The 20,723-nt window shown below is 38.0% G+C and overlaps 1 protein-coding gene and 1 pseudogene across 7 annotated transcripts in view; one reads left to right on the plus strand and one right to left on the minus strand.

Annotated features, from left to right (window-relative positions):
* The window catches only part of LOC113114230 (zinc finger protein 827-like), a 70,615-nt gene extending 60,518 nt beyond the window's left edge, over positions 1-10,097 (plus strand). For 2 of the 7 annotated variants that reach the window (XM_026281071.1, XM_026281069.1), the window contains exons 11-13: positions 527-724; positions 1,640-1,817; positions 5,731-10,097. In XM_026281071.1, the coding sequence (XP_026136856.1) occupies positions 527-724; positions 1,640-1,817; positions 5,731-6,586 (1,232 nt within the window). In that variant the 3' untranslated portion in view covers positions 6,587-10,097. Of the gene's footprint in view, positions 1-526; positions 725-1,639; positions 1,827-5,274; positions 5,421-5,730 lie in introns of all 7 variants that reach the window. The other 5 variants (XR_003293690.1, XR_003293691.1, XM_026281073.1 and 2 more) reach the window with 5 other exon arrangements.
* A 7,525-nt stretch (positions 10,098-17,622) lies between these two features.
* Positions 17,623-20,453, minus strand: LOC113113332 (RNA exonuclease 1 homolog; annotated as a pseudogene).
* Between the last annotated feature and the right edge of the window lie 270 nt (positions 20,454-20,723).

Raw genomic sequence — 20,723 nt, forward strand, 5'->3', positions numbered from 1 at the left:
TGCTCCCGCCATCTTAGCTGTGGCGGCCCTGACCTAGGCAGCCCCCCTCCCCTGCCGCTCTCAGGCACAGCGTAGATCAATAAGAGCCCAGGCTTGAGTGTTCTGGCTGCTTGGATACAGAAGTCAGGCTAAACCCGCAAGAGTGCCTCTTAGGGAAGAGAGCCCGCCTCCCGACTTTTAAGGCTTAATAGCGCACTGCTCTAGGCATACATATTCCAGCCCGGCTCACTGGGTGGACTTCGATCAATTGGAGGATTTTTCTGCCTTTTGCTTTACTCATTACAGAATTCATTATCAAACCTTGAGCTCTGAAAGATGCTCCCACCTAATTCTCTGACGGCTTAAGCTAAGCCGAGTCTTTGATACCATCATGTCATTCAAATACGGAGTTTGTCTTATATTCAGGAAGTGACCCAAAATATTTCTTTCTTTCTTTCTCTCTTTCTTTCATTTTTTCTTTCTTTCTTTCTTTCTTTCTTTCTTTTCTTTCTTTCTTTCTTTCTTTCTGTCGTTTTATCCCACACAGGTTTCAGTTCCAGAAGCCCTCTCAGTGAGACCAAGAGCACTTCCTCCTCTCTCTCAGCCCTCAGCGACTCCCTCAACAGCTCTGAAGGTGGAGATGTTGCCCAAGGTAACGAAGAACTAAAAAGCCTTTTGGCCCCGCCTTCTTCTGTGGGGAGTCAGTCAAGCTCAGGCCCAGGAACAGAGGAAAAAGCAGAGAAAGGTACGGCTTTTATATACTACTCTTTAAAAGTTTGGGGTCATTAAGATTTTTTTTTGTTTTAGCGATCAAAGGTGACAAAAAGCCTTTCATTATTTTCCATTATTAAAATATATATTTCAAATAAATGTTTTAAATTATTATTATTATTACTATTTATACTTCTTATTCATTAAAGGATCCTGAGAAAAATATATATCACAGTTTACACAAAAATATTAAGCTGCATAACTGTTTTCAACACTGATAATAATAATAATAAATGTTTCTTAAGCAGTAATGGCTGCCGAAAATTCAGTTTTATGTTACAGGAATAAATTTCATTTTGAAATGTAGTCATATATATTTAAATACATATATATATATATATTTTCACAATATTACTGTTATGTATTGTAAATACTTTTACAATATTACTATTTTTGATCAAATAAATAAGAGACATTTTAAAAACTTAAAAAAAAAATAAAATGCTATTTAGACAAATTAATAAATAAAAACTGAATTATTATGATGTTAACTAAACATTAAAGTTCTCATAAACATTATATAATGTAATAATGGTAGTTCAGGAAAGTTAACAGAAGTTAATGCCTTGAGAAAAAAAAAAAAAACGATAGGCTCCCTGAGATGGCTGTCCACATCCTTGTTCCCAGACAGCAAGCAGTTTCGGCCCAGATCTGGCCCACATTTGGCATGGATTTTATGCGGGCCAGATGTGGTCCGGTTCTGGGCCGAAAATGCTTGCTGTCTGGGTTTGGGGGTCCCTTGGTCTACAGAGGTTCAACATCTAGATTAGTGGCCCTGAAGAAAATCTTTTGAGTTGTAAAGTTGATTAAACGTCTAATTTATTGACAATCCAGTTCCTTATAACCAACATAACAACATTTTTCTCTCTCTTCCTGACCCATTCCTTAGGCTTTGAATGCGTCTTCTGCAACTTTGTGTGTAAAACTCGCCCTATGTACGAGCGGCACCTACAGATCCACCTGATCACGCGCATGTTCGAGTGCGACGTCTGCCACAAGTTCATGAAGACACCCGAGCAGCTCCTGGAGCACAAGAAGTGCCACACCATCCCCGCCGGAGGGCTCAAGTAAGGAAAGCAAGTACAGCACGTGCCTCCCCACAATCTCACAAAACCCACCCCCACCCTACCTCAGCCCCTACCCCCTCAGACAGGACACAGCACAGATTTTAAACAGAGTCTATCCAGGAGCACTGCTCGAGGATTCACAACAGAGGATGTTCCAGAAATGAGTTCATCGAGCAGTGCTTCAGCTTAACCTCTCTGTGGCGCTGCATACAGTGGAAGCATGTTATAGACAGAGTTCCTGAAGGTGCCTGAAACATATGTGAGCACACCACTCTATAGAGTCAGAGATTTGAATTTCCTACTTATACCTGCACTTAACAGCTAATATTTTTAAAGGAACAGTTCACCAATTAAGGGGATAGTTCACCTGAAAATGAAAATTCTGTCATGATTAACTCAGCATCAACCTGTACGAGTTTTTTTTTTTTCTTTTGCTGTGCACAAAATAATATGTTTTGAAGAATGTTAGTAACTAAACAGTTGATGGATCGGTTTCCAACATTCTACAAAATATCTTCTTTTGTGTTCAACAGAAGGAAGAAACTCAGGACACCTTTTTTTGGACACTTTAAAAAGAATGCAAAAAAGGCATGAAAGTATCATAAGCTGTCCATACAGCATGCACTATATTCCTAGTCTTCTGAAGACATACGTTTTCTTTTTATAAGGAACAGACCATAATTTAAGTGATCATCAATTGGAGACCTTAAAGCTGCAGTCGGTAACTTTTGACGCTCTAGCGGTTAATAAACAGAACTACTTGCGTCTTGCGGAAGAACATCGTAGCTTGAACTATCTCTGTTTATGTCTATGAAGAATCACAAAGGTACTGGGTTACTCCGCCGCGCTACCCCCGAAGTAATCTAAAATAGTCCGAATATAAACACTTATTATAGGTGCACCCTAGTGATTCAGGACAAGCTAAAAACACGGTTTGGAAAATGGATTCATGGTGTACTCGCTTATTATATACATTTTTCTACATTTTGAACACAAACAAAGTTACGGACCGCAGCTCTGATTGGTTGCTTCTTAACGGGAGTGATGTATTTTCTGCAAATGGCGATAGGACCACTGGGAAGAGCCAGAGGAGCTTGATTTTTCCACTTATTATCTGTCTCATATTCTACTGTCAGGAAATAATGACAGGTTTAATAAATATGTAAAAAAATATATTTTTACAAAAGTTACCTACTGGAGCTTTAATATATGTCCTAGCTTTCCTGTTATGAGAGTTCGTAAGAGAAGTAGTGAAAGTCAGTTTTTTGAAGGAAATATTTTGTGTGAATAACAAAATGTGGTCTCTCCCTTACTTAGCCTTAGAAGACTATAGATGGATATAATCACTTGGATCACTTTTATTGTTCTTTTTCATACTTTTGAAGCTTTTTTAAGAATTTAAAGTCTTTTTCTTTGGAATTACAATGATTTAAATTTTGTGATATTTCGTGTTCCATGGAAAATAATTAAATTATACACGTTTTGAACAGCATAGTAAGTAAATAATGATTTTTTTTTTTTTTGCAGTTTTGGGAAACAATTGGGACATTCTTTTGCTAAAAGGTTTGAACCTTAAATTTGCTGAATCACACTTACAAGAGGAATAATAAAATCATTTCCCTACATTCCTCATCAGTGTTGGTGGAAGTATAGAACTCCCCATATGTCTCATTTGTAATTCTACTTTGCAAGAGTTATTGTCAGTCAGGGATACTAATTCTATGCAGGTGAGCACACATATCACAGGCACTTTCAGGAACGAGACCCTTCCTTTAGAAAGCCTGTGGTAGACATCACTGGAAAAGGTCTGGGCCCGCATGTGAAAATATATCTGAAGAAATCACAACAAGCCAGTCAGCACTTGTCCATCTGTTAAGCAGCTCCACTGCCAAGACCATTATGCTACAGTTCACACTGTTCTTTCTCAGCCTGTCATAACCGCCACCACAGTTACAACAACACATTCAAACACAATGAATAATCATCTGAAGGCAAATAGACACCCAATTTCTAAACACTTACAAGATCTTTTGGTTTGGGGCCTTTTTTTTTTTTTTTTTGAAACAACACAAAGTCCAGTCTTTGATATTTTCTGTTGTATTTGTCTAGTTGTTTGACATACATAATTCATGTGCTAAGGTCATGTATTTCAGATTTCATTGCCTCATCTTGTCATTTATGGCTATGCTTTTCCATGCTAGACACATTTGATAGTTTGTAGTTATCACTCATTAGAGCGCTTAGCCATTACCACAGGTAAAGGAGGAAAATAAACTTAGATCAGTAGCAGTATTTTACTAAGTTAGAAGTACAGACAGTACTTTACTTGGAGTCCTGATTCGCAGTTATGATAGAAACCAGAACAAGAAGTGTCATTTGACAATTTTCTATTCCCAATTTGCCATTAAATGTTTAAAAAGATGATACCCCTTTAAATATTATGATTTTAAGAGGACTGTGAATAAAGGCGGGCCTTCAATTATTTTAAAATGTATCAGATGGAAACCTATTCGAAAGGGGCTGGTTTATTATTCTCTTTTTATTTGTTAGCTCTTATATTAAAACACTGGGAAAACCAATTAAATAAAAAATCCTCCATTCAATATTTTGTATTTCCAAACAATAATGTGCATTCCCACAGAGTGTTTCTTTGTCAGTATCTTAAGCAATTCTTACATTTTGAATCTGTAATTGTTCAGTGACTCTGAGGCGTAAGTGTGTGTGGTCGGCTTTAATGTTACTGTATATGTATAACAGCTGACTGCTTACAAATCACTGCATGTTTTTTAAAATTATTTATTTATATATAAAAATAAAAAAAATAATTGACGTGATCTTTCTCCCACAGCAGGGCTCCAGCTGGATTAATGTCTGCTTATGAATATTCCATACAAGGTGTCATAGTTTAGAACTGGACTATATTTTTGTATATAAATACCTGTACTTAAGTGTCCTTATTTTAGACATATATTCTGTGGGGATTCTCTGCTAATTCTATACTATTTGCATAATCCCATATAGATGTTACCAAGAAAAGCAGCAATAAATTTACTGAAGTTACTCCTCAGAGGTAGCTTTTTCATAACTCAATAGAATATTGAAAACAGTATTTATATCTGAAAACAAATCTTACAATTTAGTGCCATACAGCTTTTCAGTGAAACTTATTTTGTTTTAGGTATGTTTAGATATTTTTACTGTAAAAGAAGACTGGGGGCAGTGTCTGCTCTTTCTAAAAACACTGTTTATCTTTACTAATCTGATATACTGTTTGTTATTAATGTATTCACTATGCAGTTGAGCTTGGTGAAACAAGGTGTTCCCAAACTGTGAACTGATCTTTGGTATTTTAGACAAACTTCAGACTCATTGCACAATACAGATTCAAAACGTAGAGCACAAAAACCAAAAGTGACCAAAAACTTTTAGAGCTTTTTTTCTTTTTTTTTTTTTGTAGTCAGGGCGAGAGAGAGATTCACAGCGCTCTAGTTCAGTGTTGAGGTAGAGAGGAGCCCTTCACAGTGTGCTTTCTGAGGTCATTCTGTTCTGCAGGGTTTGTGAAGCGCTTTGGGGCCCTGAGCAGATGAAAGGTGCTATTTAAATGTAAGTGCCACTCATTTATTCATTTACCTTCATCTGATTCCCATTCCAACCTGTCCGCAACCACACAGCCATACACACAAACACACACACACCTTCTCTCACATGTAGCAGTCTATACACACAGACTGTAGCTTATATACACAACAGAGGGTAAGACACACTAAATGCCTCCTTCATCCCTTCCCTTTGTCCATTCTGTGTGTTCTTCATTTCATTTAAGAGAACAGAGTTTTTCTCACTCAGGAGGTGCATCATTAAACGTCTTCCACCTCTGTGTCCTACACCCTACTCCTCCTGTCTCTTTGACCAGGTGCCCTCTATGCATCTACTCCACCAACAGGCCAGCCGCCATGGAGGGCCACCTGAAGACGCACTACAAGATGGAGTATCGCTGCCGCATCTGCCAAGCCGTGTGGGCCAATCAGGCAGAGCTGGAAAGGCACACGCGCGCTCACCGCCTGGGCAACCACTACAAGTGCGAGCAATGCGGCTACCTCTCCAAAACAGCCAACAAGCTCATCGAGCATGTGCGTGTGCACACCGGCGAGCGGCCTTTCCACTGCGACCGTTGCAGCTACAGCTGCAAACGCAAGGACAATCTCAATCTCCACAAGCGGCTCAAGCACGCACCGAGACAGACCTTCGGTTGCGCCCAGTGCCCATTCACCACCACTCACCCGTTCGTCTACAGCCGCCATGTTAAAAAGCACCAAGGCGGGGAGGGGAGCGCCGAGGAAGGTGAGGCTCGGCCAGGTACGCCATACCAGGGCCTTTTGGATCGAGGAGGGAGCAGCAGTGGGAGCGGGGACAGTGGGAGCACCAGTCCGCTCATGAACCTGTCCGCCTCTCAAGCCTTGCAGTCCGTCGCCCTGTCGATCACCAGCAAGCAGCAAGGCGGCGCCCCTACCACACGCTACCTCTCGGCCAATGGCACGTTCTCCACATTGGCGACCCGCTACTTGGAACAGTACAGGAACTGTGACCTGGCTCACCTCATCCCCCTCACCACGCTCTTTACGGCCCGCCGCTTCAAATTCCACAGCTCCTCGCCCTCAAACTCCTCGCCGCCCTTCTCGGCATTCTGGTCCAACTCGTCCTCGCAGTCAACACTCAAACACTCCTTCCTGGCATACCTGGGATTGACAGAGAGAGCTAAGACAATTTGACCATCCTCGTCCCTTCTTCTTCTCCTTCACCCGCCGTTGCCCTGTATCATCAGTCACCGAAGCCACTGACTGTTCCACATGCAGGCTAAAATACTGCCCTGAAGTGTAGTAATGATAGTAAAACATCCATTTATCAGAGGAAAAGCTGTTCACACTCAAAGAATTTTGATTTCTGTTCTATCGCAATCCAATCGTTGCTCTTTCTTTTAAGAGGTCGTTTTCCTCTAAAAATCGTGAATGACCTGGAATCCGATAACAGTGCTTTATCTATTACAAGTTTTGTATTCATTTTGATGGGCAAAATGAAACGGAACATAAAAGTTTGCAAGCGCTAAGCTTTTTTTGTGCATTTTGTCAGGAATACGAAAGCATGTTCGCTATGTGTTGCAATTGTTTTTTGAAGTCATTTAGGGGCTCGGTGTGAAATATCTTGGGGTATACAGTATATGGCACGGCAAAAACCAATGAAACGGATTGTTATCATTTGAGTCTTGTTTCCAAAGCAAAGCCTCAGACCATGCACTTGTTAATTTATCGAGCTGTACATAGTTTTGTAGTATTCCTTTTCTTTTATCCCCCACACCTGTAAGCATTGACTGGTTTTGCTGAATGGCCAGACTATCTGCAAATCTTAATCTTGCCTCAGTAACAAGCATAAGGCCTTTTACGACACCTGTGAGGTGCAGCTGATGGCATTTCTTAATACAAGCCACGCTAATTTCAAAAGCAATCATTACCACTCCTGCAGTGGTCGCCAACCCATGATGCCGCCCTTCAATTATCTTCACCATACTTTTGGTCGCTACAGATTGTGCCATAGCTGACCGAGGTGGGCATGAGATATAAGTGACCAGTCAAGCGCCCTGTGCATAGCTAACATATATAATACGCACCTGTACGTTTAATGAGATGTATGAGGTGACCGGTTTTTGGGAAAGACCCAATTATTCTGTCACAATGGCCGATTCAATGGTGCTTTTTGGAGCTCTTTTGTAATTTTGTGTGTAAAAAAAGAAAAAAAAGAAAAGAAAAAACCTGTTCCAAAATGACTTGAATGAATGTAATTTCTGTTGGTCAATGTTAGAATGATACAGAGGTAGCTGGATTGTGGTAAGTGAGATCATGGACAAACAATGGTATCTCGGTGGCCTTCTGTGTCTTACATTTTTTGTTCTTCTTCTTGTTTTTTATTATTATTGTTACTTTTAATTTGAAAGAGCCTTTGAAATGTAAAATACAAATATATGTATCAAAATATATATCCTGTACTAACAAGCTATTATGAGAAACCCATTAGAAAATGGCTCTCAAGTGCAATGTGGAGGCAGCCATTATTTTGATCTTTGGAAGCATGGCTTTCCATATGTGGGCAAACATGGTAGCATAATTCTATGTTCCCCTCTCAGTGTTTTGAATTTTAATTGCACTTAAAATTTTGAAATGTTTCAAAAAAAAGCACTTACACCCAATAGAAAACATTCTTGATGCCAATTATTTCGACTGCCTCAAATAACCTCAATGCTACTTAAGGCACTTTTTTTTTTTTTTGTCTGCTATAGTGGTTGACACTACAAATTCTAAGCCTTTTTCCTTTTGGTATTTGCCAAACAGCAGACTGCTCTGTTTTGATGGATCATATGGCATGTATAATACGGACAGCTGACTTCAAAATCCACCCTGGACACCAAAGGACCAGGCTAAATTTTTAACAGTGGTTTTGCACAGTGCTGTAAAAAAAATGCACTTTTCTAAACAATGTATCAGAACGCAGGTCTATTCAATGCTCTAAAATGGAAGACATCCATAGGTTTTACTGCCCATTATGTTGGCGAGCCCTGGAAAAAATAATTTTCGATCCAAACACAGTTGAATTCATGTTCAAAACAGATAAACTGTAACATTGGCGGTAACAGATTGATTTTTGACGAGCACTTTGCTTAGTTATTGGATAGATGGATTTATTTTACGAATTTAGAATTTAGGAAACTTTAATTGGTGCTAAAAGAGTAATTTAGTATGTGTTTGGTTTAGTAACCAAACACCAATAAACCGATACCAATAAACTCAATATGACCAAGAACTGGTTGATTAATTAGCTTGGATAATATATTGGTCCAAATAAACAGATTCTCCTTTGCATGTATTGAAAAACATGTACAAAGTTCAAACTTGAGGTCCTAAAATACTTTATTCGACGAAAGATGCATTTCAACCAAACAGTCCGTTTTTATCCAGCCAATGGGATCTGATCAATAATTTCAATGTTATCCATCATAGATGTAGAATGCTCTCCCGCCTTCATTCATGCGAGAATAGCAGATAAGGGACAAGGATAAAAACGTAGCCTGTTAAGGTCAGTCGAGGCAGGTACACAAAAGTTTTCGAATGCAGCTGACCTTAGACATTTTAAAAGGAAACGAGTTGCAGCATTACTTTGATAGTTCAACCTTGAAGCGCTAAGAGATAATTCTTCTTAAGTTTATTCTCCTTTAACTTAACCATTGCCCAATACAAATTCTGTATTTAAGGCCAATTTATAAATAAAATGCAGACATTAAAAGATGGTAGACAGTTTCTTGGCCCCGCACAGTATCCTTATTTTATACTTATATTCTTTTGCTCTCATGGTATCATTTATTTTTCATTTCATGTAGATGCCCAGCATGCAGTCTAATGGTATGTTGTATTTTAAGTGGAGCTTCTTTGCTTGATAATAAAGCTCCTGCTTAACCCATTATCTTTTATGCTCTAGTGCCACTTGGTGGCAAGGAGTGCCCGAGAGCCTGAGAGGAAGTGAAACTGATCCTCGGGACCCATTTTGATAGAGTGAATTCAAATGGAATGTCCATTGGGCAACATCCTTTTGTCCATCTGCCTTGGAACACCAAGTATTCATCATGTAGAAGAACGTGGCTGCTGCTCTCTTGCTCAGTTGTGTGGGCAAGAGGAGTGCAACAGGGATCGCTTGCTGTTCCAATACCAGTTTTTATAAATACTTAATACTTGGCGTTCTGTTTGCCTAATTGCAAGGAGCAGCATTTTTTGTTTTAGCATCATTGCGCATCCAACAAGACTGACTACCTTTTTAGCACTTCAAAAGATGCATGTAATTGCTCTTGATCTCTAGTTTGTAGCACTTACTTTTTTTTTTTTTTGGTCCGAAAAAAAAGAAGACCAACTCGTTTTGCGTTTAGCTTTGCGGGTTATTCTGCACAATCTGTTTGCTTTATCTCTTGCTGTACTCTACAACTCAATAAGGCTCAAGTATCATTTTGTTTCTTTCTTATTTGGCACCCAGTAAACTTGTAATGTGCTGTATAAAGCTTTTTTATTACTTCATTCTTAAGGCTGTACAGGGTTGTTTGTGACAATGACTGGTAATTAGACCATTTGTACTTTTTATTTTGTTTTGTATTTTGGTTTTCTCGGTTTTGCATTCTTTATGTTCAAATTGCCAGTTCTAAATGTAACAGGATTTGAAAGTAAAGCTTACATCTCATATTACCATAAAGGTCTTGATGTCTGTTTTATCAGTGTGTGTTTTGATGTCTTCAGCTTGCATAACCAGCATTTGTATTATTCAGGTACAAAATAAAAGTTGTTAAAATGGCACAAAATACAGGACACAGGAAGTGACATCAGTCCAAGGTGCGTATACCAGGTAAGCTGGGATTTGTATCGAAGCCAATTTCTACCACGTAAAAAAATAAAATAAAATAAAATAAAATAAAATAAAATAAAAAACTTTTACAAAGAGTCACAATTATAGATAAATAGTATTGACATAAAAATCTAAATTTTATTTTATTTTTATTTCACAATACCTCATAATTATGATTCTATGAGTTTTAAGAAAGCAGGATCATTTATGTGTTCTTGTTTAAAGCAAGTTATTTCTTGATTGATTCATGGTGATGCTTCCTGGGTTCATGATATTTGATAAATTTCTCTTCCTATGTCATGTTGAGTCTCCAGTAAATGCATGTTGACAAAAATACTGAATATTAAAGTCTTTTAAAAAGTCTTAAAATTACCTTCATAAAACCTGCAGAAACCCTGCATAGTGCATCCTGCTGCAATCTCTTCCTCAGGTAACAATGCCCCCGAACCCAGATATCCACCTGATCTAAAAGAAATAATTCATCAGAACAGGCAACCTTCTTGCATTGCTCCATGGTCCAATTCTGATGCTTGCATGCCCATTGTAGTCACTTACGTTGGCGGCTTTAATGGCATTCTGTGGCTGTGCAACCCCATGCACAGCAAACTGCAACACACTGTGTTCTGACACCTTTCTATCATGACCAGCATAATTATGTTTTAAAAGTAATCTGAGCTACAGTAGCTCTTCTGGGTGATCTGCCTCCATTACTCATGTGCATCAATGAGTCTTGGCCCCATGACCCTGACACCAGTTCACTGGTTGTACTTCCCTGGACCATTGTTGGTAGGTATTAACCAATGCATAATGGAAACACCCTACAAAATCAATGTTGTTCACTTCCTCTGTCAGTGGTTTTAATGTTGTGGCTGATCAGTGTACGTATCTTGAGATACCTCTCAGACTTTGTCTTAGGTCCCAAAACCTTCCTGAATTCCTGATTACAACAGGACCATGACTCTAACCCTTGGCATCTAAAAAAGAGGTTGCCTGTGCCTAAAAAAAGTGAAGCGCTCTCCACCTTCCGTCCAAGCCAAAGGTTGGTCCTGCCTAATGAAAACAGATGAAGCAGAGATAAAGTGTTTGCCGAAATTAAGAGCTCCATTCATCACTGTTAGCCCCAGAGCTATGAAGCACCTTGGACGACATCTCTCCCTCTCAGGCTTGCTCCATAATGCCGGCGGAGGCAGGCAATCTGTATGGATTTCTTCCCTTACATCCATATACAGCCAGAGGTTTGATTAATTTATTACGAGTTATTCTGTCGTGAGGTTCAGTTAGGGTCTAAATTCCATTTGAAAAATTAGTATCTTAAATGCAAAGAGAAGAAGTCTGCATAATGAACTGTAAAATGTTGATATAGGGTCTTACAGAGTGCAATGGTGCTGCCCACTTTTTCAGCAGCCTTTATCCTGGAACTATATTTTCTCAAGGATTTAAGATATGAACCAACCAACCAGCTGTAAGGTGGGGGGGGGGGTTACAAGACAAGACCATCTTTAATTAGATAAAAAAAAAAAAAAAATCCAGTATATACAGAGATATGTACTTTTGATGCAATTTGCTTGTTTCCAAGAATTACTCAGAATGTTTACACTATTATTAAAAAGTAAATCATGCAGACTGATGGCTTCAACAAAGGCTTTTTAATCGATTAACAACTTTGGAGCTCAAAGTAAATCTGTCTTCAAAGGTTTATAAGTTAACATTCAAAATCAGTTTACCTGTGGAGAAAACGACTGGGATTTTTACTTTCAAACCCAATTGATGGACTCAAATAAAATATATATATATACATTTGTTTTACAGTAATGAACAGCTTATCGCTTAATACCTACTGTGACCGAGGTGAGGCATGTGCTGCTATGCTTTCAACACCCATGCAAGGTAACAGCAAACATCCAATCACATGTTTAGACGGAAATGAACTATGGGTCACTGTACCGAGACGAACAACAAGCTGGGGTTTGATGTGTGTCCGAGTCTGGAGGATGTCACCTTCGAGGTGGTTTAAGTCCACCATGTTGGAGCTTTGTGCCACTAGATTGGCTCTGGCTTTAATGAATCCTCTCCATGTTCTAGCGCATCTTAATTAACATCAAAGCAGGGCTGGAGGCCAGCAAGAGCCTCTGCTTAGCTTGACCTCTGCTGGAAAGGGAAAGTTGATTAAGTGGGTCTCCAGGGTGATGAGGTCACACTGTATCTCTCTGCCAGATACCGGCTAATTTAGTCATACAGACACTTGACTACAGCAATCATATTTTATTTTAAGGCTGTATCAGTTTCTACTACTGAGTTTAGAGAGAGAAAACAGAAAAGCATCTGATATTTTTTTTTTAAGGAAGAGAGTACTGCAACTGTAATCCTCTCGAATATTTATATAATAGGTTCAGGGATTAAAAATTTAGTGTTCAAACCCAAAATGTGTCTAGTTTGAAAGAGTAAAGGTTTTTTTTTTTTTTTTTTTTTACTCAGCCTTGCTTGGAGCTTGTCTATGCCGAGGTGACCTTTCGACACAGGCGAGTGAAAGTTGGCGGCAGGCAATCGATAGGCTGTTGGCTTTTTTGTTTGTAGGTTCAAGACGGCCTTGGCTTTATTACAGCCGGGTTCGAGTCATGGGGGAGTTGCAGTCTTTGGCTGCTGCAAAAGCCTGAGTGAGAGGAGCTCCCTCCTGTTTGCCAAAAGTGTAATCCCTCTGTGACCTCATGCAACCCTTCCTCCAGAGGAAAAGCTGCTTAGAGGAGTGTCTGTCTACTGGAAGCCCCCCTTCCACCTCCCTTTTTCCTCCATTCCATCGCCTCGCTCTCTTCTACCTTCACGTTCTCCTCTCAAATTGTCTCAACATCAATATTTCCCAGGCTTCCTCACTTCACCCTTGTCAGATGGCTGGATCTGAGGGCATTAGGGAACTGCAGCAAGCCAAGCAACGAGAGATCCCTGTTCAGGTCTGGAATGAGAAAACAAACAGAGCGGGGGCACAGACAGACACAGAATCACTGTATGGAGGCAGGGCTGCTCACCGGGTTGCCTTACTTAATGTTTGACTTTGCAAATCTTCATGTACAGTAAGATCAATGTAGATACAGAAATTATCATCTAATTGATATCAGCTGTCAAAAAAGCAACAAAGTTGCTGTTGTTGTTGTTGTTTTCACATTTGTTCATTTTCACACAAAAATTATGATTACAGATTATCAATGAATAAAGATTTACTTTTACACAATTGCTTCTATAATACTGTTATGACCTCAAAATTCTATCACCATTGTGCATAATTTCAAAAAAAAAAAAAACATTTTCACATTTGCATCACATGACCAGCTCCATATGCATGGCTTTTCTAGTAAACTTGATGTTAACTCACCTGGTCCAGCATTGCTTGGGTACAAGTACAGTCAAACACAAGTCATGATAAAAGAGCAAAGACGTGTAGAAGCTAATTAAAGTGGCATGCTTTGCAAATTTATCTCACATTTGCTTTTGTTAACATTATCAGTTATGCGTAAGGAAGTTGGTAACATGACTTTCATAAGTTTCGTGAACCATGCAAGAGTCAAAAGTATATTTTGCAGAAATGCCACCACTGGCGCACATTTTTTGAATGAGCCATTGTTTGCAAAAAAAGCTGTCAGTCACACAGGTTGAATGCTTCAGAAATCTTTCATCTATCGATGACCACACAGGCCACACCCACCTATAGCATGATCCATAAGATGTGTCAGATAAGGGGTGTAGCTCAGTGGGAATCCTGACAATCTGGAGGCACGACGGAACGCTTGGGGAGTGTTTGAGTAGGCGCTTTACTTCAACTGTGACTGTATATATACAACTATGTGAGTGTGTTGATTGCAGTGTTTTGACTGATGCTGTCATTCATGTGGTCAGGCAACCAATTGGAGTATACACAGAGCCATTCGCCTGGGTGAGTTTCCAAGGTTAGCCCTTAGTCCTTCCAGGTTAAAAAAACTACAACAATTCAGTAGTACACTGGAAAAGGTTTTTTTTATTTTTTATTTATTTTGACAATTGATGTCTGTATAGAAAATAGCTTCAGTGAGTTGAGGAAACAGCTTATTGCTTAATGAACTGTCTAATCTTCAATGTGTTTTCCATAAAAAATTAATTTCAGGGTTTACGATGAAACAAAAATACTGTTTCACTAGAGAGGTCACAGCCAATTTTGCCTGTAGGAAGGATTTGGTTTTTAGTTTTTTTTTTTTTTTTTTTGCACTACTGCTCATTCACATCTTATGATAACCGCAAACTGTGAATGACTGATGTACAACTCAAAAAGTAATCCGATGATATCAAGGCTATAACTGGATTGGTTTATAAGGCATGTGAACCTAAATAGAGTCACTAATGAATCATTAATGCTTATTTTATAAAAAAAGAAAAGAAAAGTGAAACTGACATGAAACAGACAAAAATTCTGATAGTTTACTCCTACTAAATAAATAATAATAAAAAAATTATAATAATCATAACAAAATCTATGGAATAAATACTGGCCTCCTCAGGGTTTGAATGTGTAAGTGTCACAAACTTATGACAAAGTAGATAGTGCACATGCTCCTGATGTGAGCAGTTGTCCTCTTGGAGATGCCGTTTCGGATCATGTTGTTTACCCCCTTCGTTCCTCAAATGTTCATATTGCTCTCAGTGATCTTGTCATTAAAGGCAAAAACCCATTAACAAACTTTTATAAATAGCATAATATATATATATATATATATATATATATATATATATATATATATATATATATATATATATATATATATATATATATATAATTTCTTACAGTGCTATTTACTAATCTAACTCTAAACAGCACAATACTATTCAATGCAATACCATATATCCAGAGCTAAAATTTAGGAGTGTAGGGTGATTGGTGTTACAACACATTATTGCACTCTTTTGCAGGAAATATAATTATCATGGAGCTGGGTGCAACAATGGAACAATAGGTGGCAGCAGCACCTTTTTTTCTAAAATAATATTTATGATCCTGACAGTGTACACTAATGATTTGAATTTATTTTGGATTATTGAGTATAATTATTCAACATTATAATGATATGCCATGCAAAATGACATGTCTTTATTTGAATACGGGGAAAAGTCTGCATATTTACACTATTGAGAATCAAAGAAATATTTTTCACACCATGTCAAAATTATGTCCAAAGACGACATCCATCATAAATGTGCTCATCCAGCTGAAAACGCCAGGCCAATAGTTTATAGTAAACTTTTGAGACACTAGCTTGTTTATCTCCTACTCAGCAGGCTGCATGCTAGCAGTTGGGTTCAGAGCTAAAAAAGTAATTTTTGAAGTTGCTACCAGTTTTCTGATGCTTCAGTGTCTGGTGTGGGGGCGAATGGCCTGGATATTCAAAATAAATAAATAAATAAATACATTTGGCTTGGTTTTTTTTTCTGCTTTGTGCTGAAAGTTAACAGTCAAGGATTCTGCACATATCTGGTTTGAAATATTCTCTCATGCAGAACGCGAACACAGGATCACATCACCCCCAAAAAATACAAAATACTTTTTTTGAATAGCATCTTATGAATAGGAACATAATCAAAAGGTTTTAAGGTTGGTCTTTCTTTCTCCTTCATTTCATTGATTCTAAGGTTAAACTAATTAACCTTCGGTGGGTTTTCAAGGAACACAACACACTTTAGATTTTGACTGATTTTTCCTGTGCCATTCAATTAGCCCAAATGAATTAATGTCTTCAGTTAATTAACATAGTATCACATGGTCATTTGTCTTACAAATTAAGACACTGGGTAACAAGTTATTCTGTTTTTAGGGAAGACCTGGTTAAAAATATTGAAGGAAAATATATATTTACAGTCTTAATATCTGCTGTGCCTGCTCTTAAGTCTGTTTTTTAAGTAACACAAATGTAGTTTTGGTTAGACGCTCCTTGAGGAATTATAAAATATGACACATACAGGCCTACAAAGTAAAAAATAAATAAGAAATTTGGAAAATCATTCATATTGATTTCATAATTCATATTTGATTTCCCCGTATTGATATAGATTTAATTGCATGTTAATATATTTGTTCAAATTTCTATTAGGTTTCATGTTGTACTTCATGTACATATAATGCATTTGTGTAAGGCAGATATAGAATAAAAAAAAATCCAATCACACTAATATTATATTGATTGTACGCCTTTAAAACATTTCTAAAAACAAATCAATCCCCATGTAAACAGACTTTCTTACATTCCCGGCTAGAAGGGGGAGCATCTGGTTTGTGTCTCTCTGTGCCAAGAGCAGTGTTCGTCTGGATGATAGTACAGTAGTCCAGGGCTGTCGCTGAGGCATTCCCAGCAGCCTGTTGGGCCACGCTCACACAACTTGTATAGCATGAGCCCAGCCGGGCAGCACCAACAGCGCCCTGGCACTGCTCCCGGGCATGTCAGCCCACTGTTTCACCAGCCCTCACACTGGCTTTTCACTGCAGCCACGGCCCTCAAACACCTGTCAAAAGAGTCAAGCAGCAGGTAAAACTCCACCAGGAGCCATTAAAAAGTCAATTCAGAGTAATAGCCTTGTCCCGGATTCAGTTCTTTTCAGGATTCAGTCCCATTAGAATGGATTCTGATTTTGGGTCAGACTCTGAGTGATCAATATATAGAGACTAAGACCAGACCTAGAAGCCCTTTTGGTTTAATATTTCATCACTGGCTACAAGAATTAGGTTAACTGCTAAGTTTTGATTATCTACAGATGGCAAATGATCTGAAACGTTATAAAAACATTCATTATCTAAATGTTTTTGAGCATAAATCTTGAGTGCTTTGGAGCAAAGACCTAAAGAGTTCCTATTATGCTTTTTCACTTTTGGAATTTTAGTCAGTGTGTAGTGTATCCACCTTTTTCCTGACGTAAAAATGGGTGCAAATTCTATGGGTCTAGCTTCCGGTCTCATTTGCATCCTGCTATTTTTAGCTGTACAAAATAGTTTGTTTTGCTGCTTGATATTGACAATTGATGTGTCCTATCATATTATTTTAATCTGTTATCTTAATTAAGAACACACTGGTTTGTACTGCAAACAGTTTTACTGTTTACTTCACGTTGTTATTCTCCACGTTATTTAGCGGCTAATGAAACGGAAGTCTCACCCATAGGTTTACTTCTGCGTTGAGGAAAAAGGTGGTATTATTATGTATATATATATATATATATATATATATATATATATATATATATATATATATATATATATATATATATATATACACATACACACACACACACACACAAACAGAGACCAGCTAAAAGCTACAGCTTCTGATTTAGCAATGTTCGATCATATGGTAATTTCTTACAAATTCGTTTAACACGCCAACATGCCGCTCTCTTGTATAATTCTCCAGAGATAGTCTGCAGTCAGACTGTTAAGTTCTCTTTTGTGTGGCAGACCCAGTCGATGAGGAAACACCACAGAGGTGTCGATCACAGTGCTGTGAATAATCTGAAGATGGCGGAACGACCAAAATGCAATCCTTAAGAGCTTCTACCACAAACTTCAATGCCAAGTTGAAAAGGTTTACATCAGAATTCCAGCTACAAATTGCTCAAAAACCTTGACAGTATACCACTATAACTCACTTTTAGAGCAGTAAAGTCATTCTCCAAGCCATGGCCAATCAGAATTGTGCCTGCATTAATAAAGCTCAAAAGCACTGCTTGTACATCACACAATGATGACTTGGTACCCTTCACGTCATCCTCGCTGATGCCGGAGAACCTGAGCAGGATAAAAAGGTGTGATTTACAACATTTAAAGCACTGTTCGCTCTTTAGTTTGCCAATTTAAAATATTAAATTAAAACATCCCACTTGGTATTATAGTCAACTACATTATCACGCTTGACAAAAGAGTCACTCTTGATAGTTCCAGACCTTGAGTCGTGTAAAACTGGCAAAACACATTTAAGTTAATATAATATCACATGAATGTACCTCTATGTTCTTTTTTATTATGAATAACATAAGCCTTACTGTTTGTGTGTCAAGGGCAAAAACTTCTGGACATGTTTTGGCCATTGAAGATTGAGGAAGACTGTTCACAAAGCCCTGAAGGCTTACTGCGTCATGGATATGAAGCTGTAAACAGTGAACGTTTCAACTCAAGTTATTGGGTTAATGGCTTGGTAAAATGCTACAATACCACTGAAAACCCAGTTCAAGGAAAGATCTTGGCATAAAGGAGTGCAGACAAACCAGGTGATATGTTTTCAGCCCCTCTAACAAAGCATGAGTGTATGAGTAAACTTCTAACACAAATCATAATACATTGAACACTTGGCATCCAGGAGACCCAACTGCATTCTCACAACAACTTTACACCACCTCCTGGCACTATGAGAGAACACACACAGAGAAGATAATACCAGAAATAAAAATGTAATTTTTAGAGACTCTCAAATCCTTTCTTACCTCGATTCTCTACGACTTTTCCATAACGGTAGTTACGCTCCTCTCTGCAGGTGTGCTTACCACTTTTGTCAAAAGAGAAAAAATGCTCCACATCGACAGCAGATTCTCTTCAAAGCTGTTACCAATGAATTCCTAAATATTTAAAAGGCTTCAAAAGCCTAAAAGCTTCATCTATATTAAAAAGTAGATATTGCTTTACAATAAAAATGCTTGTAACCATAACAATATCCTATGGTGACCTGAACTGGAAAGCCACAGCTCAAAAATGTTTGAGTATGAACCACTTCACTTTACGGTCACTTATGCCCTTCTTGGGATCTCCATACTGGAAAGCAAAATCAACTCTATCTTTATGTTAATGAGGGAAGTTGTTTACTCGCAACATGTCCTTAGATAGAATATGATCCTTCAAATCACCTGCAACAGTAAAACAACACCCTTATATTCATGCACAAAGTAAAAATCATTATTATTATTATCATTAATCTGTAATGAACACACTGGCAACGTAATAGCAACAGACTAATAGCATGAATGCATTTAATTTGAGTTTTGTTATTCAAATATATATATATATATATATATATATATATATATATATATATATATATATATATATATATATATATATATATATATATATAGTTACATTCAAAATAAGAAGAAATGCTATATTTCACAATATTACAAACTTTGGAATGGTAGTGTATGCATTTATAGTCCCATACATAAAGCAAGCAACTCCCTAAGGCACCTTCGCAGGGGTTAAGACAATGTAAAAATATATATTTTTAATTAGCACTACATATAAACGGCACCATATGAAAATAAACTCCATTTTAAAAAACAAAGCCAAAAAGAGAGTTATAGCAACAGAGGTGAGCACTCTAGTTTGACCCTGAAATGAGAGCCAGCTCTTACCGGGTCCCTGAAGTGCTTGAGTGTTTAGTGGTACATTGCCTCTAGACACATGCTGATCTCGCTCACTGGGAGCTGTAAGTACATATAAGGAGGGTGACCTGATAGGAGTGTACAGTGGAGTAAACAAACGTTTCTGTAATTTGAGCAAAAGCACATGCATAAAAATAACAGATGAACCTTTGGCAGGAAAGAGGTTTTGGCTTCTAAGTCTCCTAAGCACGTTGACAGCAATGCTCAGATACTCCAGCTTATTGATACTACGGTCATAAACATTTTTTTCTTCTGCCAGAGCCTAGAGCACTGAAATGGGTGCGGCTGGAAAAACATACGCGACAAAACGTAATCAGGGCATTAAAAAAAGTGCATTATTTTTTTTAGACACAGTCACAGATGATTTCAGGAACTCATCCACAAAAGGTTCACGTAGTGTTGGCGGACATCATATGGCACCTTTGTCCCAATCTCATGACATACTTTTGCTTTTTGTTTGACACCCATAGTCTATACAACTCACAAAAATATATATCTTTATCTTAACATCACAAAATTCACGTGACAAACAAAACCTGGCTTGTAGAAAAGGATCTCAAGAGAAAACAAACACAGACAGACTAGTAGAGCAAATAAAACCGTAGCTGGTGTGAAGTTGGCTGGTTGTGGAGGATGTAAAGTTTGTGAAAGTTGAACAGATGGAACAGGCTGAGGAGGCCGTTGGATGCAGGACATTGTGGTTGGAATCAGTGTCAGAGGTAGAGCATAATCATCAGGAAATATATTAATCTCTCTAAACAGAACGTACAGGAATCATTTTAACATCTTGACTGCATTTGATCCTCTCACTTTTCAGATTGTCTAGACAAGTAGAAATGTCATCCAACACATTCTCATGTTGTGAACTTTCCTCTTTTTCGCTTCCATATTGAGATTTGTAGAGTTTACTGGTTCAGCCACAGGTTCTTAAGAAAATAAGATCCTCCAGAAAAGGCTGTTTTTCTTTTCTTTTCTTTTTTCAGAGTGCTTTTCCATAATTACCTGTTTATTTAAGGGCCCTTTATTAAGCTATTTACCATCTTC

This window comes from Carassius auratus, chromosome 14, assembly GCF_003368295.1.
Source record: "Carassius auratus strain Wakin chromosome 14, ASM336829v1, whole genome shotgun sequence".
Classification (NCBI taxonomy): domain Eukaryota; kingdom Metazoa; phylum Chordata; class Actinopteri; order Cypriniformes; family Cyprinidae; genus Carassius; species Carassius auratus.